This window comes from Hakea prostrata, chromosome 7 (assembly GCF_041222555.1).
Source record: "Hakea prostrata isolate BN-2017 chromosome 7, UWA_Hpros_2, whole genome shotgun sequence".
Classification (NCBI taxonomy): Eukaryota; Viridiplantae; Streptophyta; class Magnoliopsida; order Proteales; family Proteaceae; genus Hakea; species Hakea prostrata.
The window spans coordinates 22970293-22976005 of NC_142606.1; the positions used below are offsets into that span (position 1 = coordinate 22970293).

Genomic DNA, 5713 nt, shown 5'->3' on the forward strand with positions numbered 1-5713 from the left:
GGAGGTGTTTGATATATTTGCTAGGTAAGAAGGGAGGTAAGTGATATTATCCAACTAAAATGGGGTGTAAATGTTATTTGCCCAACTAAGAGGGGAGGTAAGTGATATTTACCCTAAAAAAAACATCTCATGAAACTTTATCGATGTGTGATACTTTATTCATAAAAATTGCTCCACATCCCCAAATGTACCTTGTATGTTTTTCTTCTAACGAAACTATATGCCATGTTTTATTTTCATGTCCTTATGCAAAAGAATGCTAGCACATGTCCCCTCTTACAATTGATACCACTGATTTTCATGGCTTTTCCATGATTGATAGGATCAATTTTATCCATACCAAGTTTTATGCTTACAAGGAGATGCATATCATAAATGTTCATTGGGCCACATTGTCTTGGTGTATTTGGAATATTATTAACAAATTTATTTTTTATGGTAAAGGCATCTCAATTCCACATATTATGAATTGGTTCTTTTCTCAAGTTAATGAAATTGGTGAATGTCAACACAATAGTGTCTCTTCTACACTAAGAAATTTTTATTTTTAAAACAACAATCATCTTCATATTTTACCTTCTCTTGATAAACATCAGGTTTATATAGATGAGCACGAAACAAAACTACTTTGCAAGGAGGTCGTAGAGCTATCTTATGGGATTCGACTGGATGCTTTATAGCTGCCTAGGCTAAGATCTGTTTTAGTTCATCAGTGATGGCTGAAACTATTAGAGATGGACTTCATTTAGCTTTAAACTCTTATATTTGTAGAATTATTTTATTATTAAATTGTCATTCTATTATTTCTGTTTTAAATGATAATAATTAGCCCATTGATGGGATGAACATGAATATTATTAAAGAAATTCAGCAATTTACTGTAAATTTCTCTTTTGTTGAATTCAGATTTATTAACAGATCTTCAATCTTTGTTGTTGATATTATTGCTGGTGAAACAAATTTATTTGCTTTTTCTAGATTTTGATAGTTTGTCCCACCTTGTTTTATGTGTGTAAACAATGTCTTTTCTTCCAAATTTATTACCAGGATATGCTAATATAATATTAATATTGTGAAAGAAGAAAAAAAACCCAAAAGTGGCAGAGCCCCAGGCCCACATTCTGACCAGAAATACACTAGTCCCTCTCCACAACCCCCAACCCTAGACACACACACACCAAAGTTTCAACAGAAAATGAAATCTTTACCACAAAAAAAACAGAAAATGAAATTGGTGTGTGCAGAACAATAATACGAGTGGGGTCCATAAGCTGATTTCCAAGCAATGTAACCCATGGAAATCACCAAACCGGGCCCAATTCCAGCAGTATCTATCTCTCGTCCGGCCAGTTTTATGCCTAAACCCTTCCACTGTGATTCAAAGCTCAGGAGTCAGGCGTCATGCTAGTCACGTTGTACAGAAGAAATTAGCCATTTTCCATCGTCCCATCGGTAATTGGGAATAAAAGTTACCTAGAGGCTAGAGGCAATAACACAAGCACAAGCACCTCATCATGAACCTAACCTTAAAATTGATCAGCCCTGCTCCATCCACACGCTAATCAGAGGCAATAACACACGCAAAAGCACTCATCAAGAACCTAACCTTAATTAATCAGCCCTGCTCCATCCACCTGCTATTCAGAGGCAATAACACACGCACAAGCACCAAATCAAGAACCTAACCTTAATTAATCAGCCCTCCTCCATCCACACACTAATCAGAGGCAATAACACACGCACAAGCACTCATCAAGAACCTAACCTTAATTAATCAGCCCTGCTCCATCCACACACTAATCTCTCTATTCTCTTCTTCCACCCATCGTTACCCAGTGTCAGCTCAAAAGTTTTATCTTTCACTGGTGACGAAGCGACAGGTTCTCTACAACATGACATTATTGATAATTCACAGGGTCCACGAACTCCCGCGCGTTACTTTTAACAGTGGTTAGATAGAGACACTGACCTGTTCAAATACGAAAGAAGTCATCAGCATTGCCATCTCATAAAATTCCAGAGAGCCGAGCCATGGAAAGAGATATGTGGCTAGGTACCTGGGCAAATAAGAAAGATAAGTCATGTGTCACTGCCATCACGTAAGATTATAGAGAACCATGGAAAGAGATTGGGTACCAACTACCAATGGGATTGAATGAACATATAATTTTGCTCCCTTGAATCAAACCACATTAAATGCACAGCACTACTGCGAACGGTTGAGATCTACGTTATAATTTCGATCTCCACCGTCTCTCACATATGGGTGAAACAAAACTCACAGTTCAGATCGAGATCTAGACAACTACGTACTGCACATTTAATGTATAACACTGAAATTAAACTGAAAACAGCACCCAAATCAGATTTCTCTCTATCTAATATACGATCAACGCCAGGTCCCACCGCCGTCCCTATCCTTGCCGACCTTGCGGATTACAGAAAGATTACAAGCACGAGGTTAGGGCGGCTACGCAATGAAACCACCGGTGGCGATGGCCCATTCATTGGGACAAGATTTCTTCTCTCGGCCACCACGCAAGGTCCCATCTGAGTCGGGCCACATTATTACTTCTAAAAAGATCAAATCTCAAACTGGATTACTTGATAATACATTCAGATAGATGGTAGGAATGAATCCAAAAAATTAAGAGAACGTTGAACAATTAATGCAACGTTCACCCAGAAGAAGACAATAGATGTTACAGCTTACCTAACATAAGATACAGATACAGATACAGATACAGATGCAGATGCCTCAGTGTGGGCCAAGCTCTCTGCAACAAAAATCAGATGCAAAATTTCACGACCTGCATTGGGTTCATTCACCAAAAACGGAGGAAAAACCACTTATAAGGAAGAAAAAGTTAAATCATGGGCTGAAGGAACAACCAGACCTAGAAAATCTCAAACCCCACAAAGGGGCTTCCCAGTGGTTTTAAGCAATTAAATACTTGAAACATGAACTCGGAAGAGAGAAGCCCCCGATAAAAGCAAAAGCACCCATACGACAGTAACGATTACAACAAATCCAAGCAATTTACCAACAAAAGAACAAAAAGTTTTCTTAAAATCTAAAACACATATATAGAGGGCCCGGCACTAGGTATCATCCAAACGCAAATCTAAATCCTACCATCAAATCATCTATTCAAAGCTCGAAGTCTGATTGCAGTTACATAGCGGGTCTAGATGCAGGGGAAAGAACCTCTACCAAACAGATGAGCTCCCAAATAGATGAAATCTACAACAATGTTTACATATTTCTTTTCCATTACAATCCAGCAGCTACCAATGGAAGTCTAATATTCCCATACCAAATCTAATAACGAACGGCTGCTTTAGAATAGAAAGAAAACTTACCGGAATTTCAAAGAAAATAGATATCATTAAGAGGGGGAAAAACACTATACATATGTCTCACTAATAATATCTCACCATCTCTTCCAACACTGTAATATATTATGTGAAAGAGAATGTTTCACGTATTTGGCTACCAAGTTCATGGCGCCATAATTCTTCGAACAAACGATCATCTGGAAGAGACTGGATTCAAGGTTCGAGCAAACCCGTTCATGGCGCCATAGCTCTTTGAACTGAACCCAAGGCAACCCAGAAGCCCTTGCCTGTATGGCAAGAATGTCTTCTTCTTCATCTCCTCCGCCTGAGCTCTGTTTGTTGTGTAATGCAGTTCGTGAGGTGACCGAGGTACTCGACGCTTACTTACGCCGTTGGCAGGTTTTCCTGCAGCCGCAGTTTTCTTAGCCGGGACTTGGGGAGCTCGTTTAGTTTTTTGGGTTTCCGACGATGAAGGCTTTTTCTCTTTTGAGGAAGACAGGGAGACAGATGTTGGCGGAGGTTTCTTCTCTTTAACGGGCGAAAAGGAAATGGAAGACCAAAACTTCTCCTTACCGTTCCCTCTGCCCTCGCTTTTACTTCGATAGAGCAAATCCTTCAAGAAAATCCATCTCTTTGAGCTCCTTCCCGAAGAAGACGACCTAGATGACGAAGCAGAAACGGATGGCGTCGTCTCCGACGACGGCGTTTCATACTGTTTACCGTCTGGGTCTTCCAGGTCAAGATCGCGCCGGCCGATTTCTCGTTCTTCTTCATTCTCGTCCCACTCACGGGGAGAGTTTCTCAGGGGGGACAGAGATCTTGTTCTTCTATGCAGAGACCTGTTACGCTGCCTCAGATCTCTTCCGCGAATCAGCGTCTCCTCTTGTTTCTCGAACTCGAGTCCTTCTGTATCCTTATTACCGTCGCACTCATCTTCACCGTCCAGATCCAGCAATGGCACTAAGTTTTGAGGCCTCTGCAAATGAGACGAAAGCTTCATCGGCCGGATCTGGCCGTTAAGAAACAACTCATCAGCGGAAATCATAGAACCACCAGAGGTAGACGTGTTGGAAGGAAACCTCGCCGAGAATTCAAATTCAAAAGAACCAGAAACAAATGCATCGTTGGAACCAGAAACAGACTTAGAAGAACAAGAAGCAGCCGAAGAAGAGAGAACGTAATGCATTGGACTCGCAGGAGCACTAAAGAAATAACCGTTAGGAACACGACCTGGACTAGACGGAGCACTAACGTAAGGAGTAGAGCAATTACTGTCGATTTCTTCGCTGAAACGATGAATTTGATCCGAATCGAACGCCGCTTCACCATTGTTACGGTTTCCAAAGTTTAGTTCGGAAACCGTGCTTTTCTCGTCACATCCGCCAAGCTCTCCGTTTCCGAACACCATTTTCTATGTAATGAAGCTCAGTGAGAGCCAGAGAGCAATGGCAACCTTCGCTTGGCGCTGACGGTGATACCTGCAGAAGCTCTGTTGCTTTGCTTTACTTCGACACGCAAAAATAAACACCGAAGCGTTTAAGCGGTTTTCGACGTTTCACTTTTTCTTTCTCTCTCTTCCTCTTTGTCAGAATGTCAGGGTGAGGGATGATGATAGATGGCGTTTCTGGAGAGGTTGATTAGGAAGAACAAGATTTCTAGCAAATCACTCTTTTCGATCCGTTTCGTTTCAACTTCTCTTCCTTTATATATCGTCAATGCGCCCAATCTTCTCGACTCGAGTCTCGATAAATCGTTTGCTTTTCTCATGATTTTACATGTGATTTATTACCATCACCAAAAATGAAAATGAAAATGTGATTTTTGTTTTCAACATTTTTAAATTCGAAATGACCATAATACACTATTATTGGTAACTGACCTTAATGCCCTGGACTGGATTGGAATTCTAGCAAATCAATCCTATAGGGGTAGGGATTGTTAAATTGTTATCCGATCCTATTTAATATCAATAGTTTTCTTTTAGTCATATTCATCTGTTTTTTTTTTGGCCAAAATTTTAAGTCATATTCATCACAAGGACTGGACATCCAGTGTCTTATCATTTATGTTATGGACCATTAAAATTCTATTATTAGTAAAATACATTTAATTGTTAATTTTTTGGTTTAGTGAGAGAAATTATAGCTAGTAAATGCCGTAGTTGTGTAGTATAATTACAATAGAAATTAAATTTGAATGATGTAGCATAACTTAGGGGTTGTATGGTAACAATCATGCTTATTATTGTATTTTTTGGTATTTATAAAATAAAGACAGTCTAAATCATGACTAAAATCAGATCCATTTCCTAATTCCTTGTAGATGTGTGTTATGTGTCTAAACATCACATCAAATGTCACATCAAAGAGTTGAT

The 5713-nt window shown here is 39.6% G+C and overlaps 1 protein-coding gene across 1 annotated transcript; it reads right to left on the minus strand.

Annotated features, from left to right (window-relative positions):
• Positions 1-1497: 1497 nt before the first annotated feature.
• On the minus strand, positions 1498-5006 carry LOC149010634 (stress response NST1-like protein (DUF1645)). Its single transcript, XM_089164240.1, has one exon. The coding sequence runs from the start codon at positions 4745-4747 to the stop codon at positions 3533-3535; it is 1215 nt and encodes a 404-aa protein (XP_089020366.1). The 5' UTR covers positions 4748-5006; the 3' UTR covers positions 1498-3532.
• Between the last annotated feature and the right edge of the window lie 707 nt (positions 5007-5713).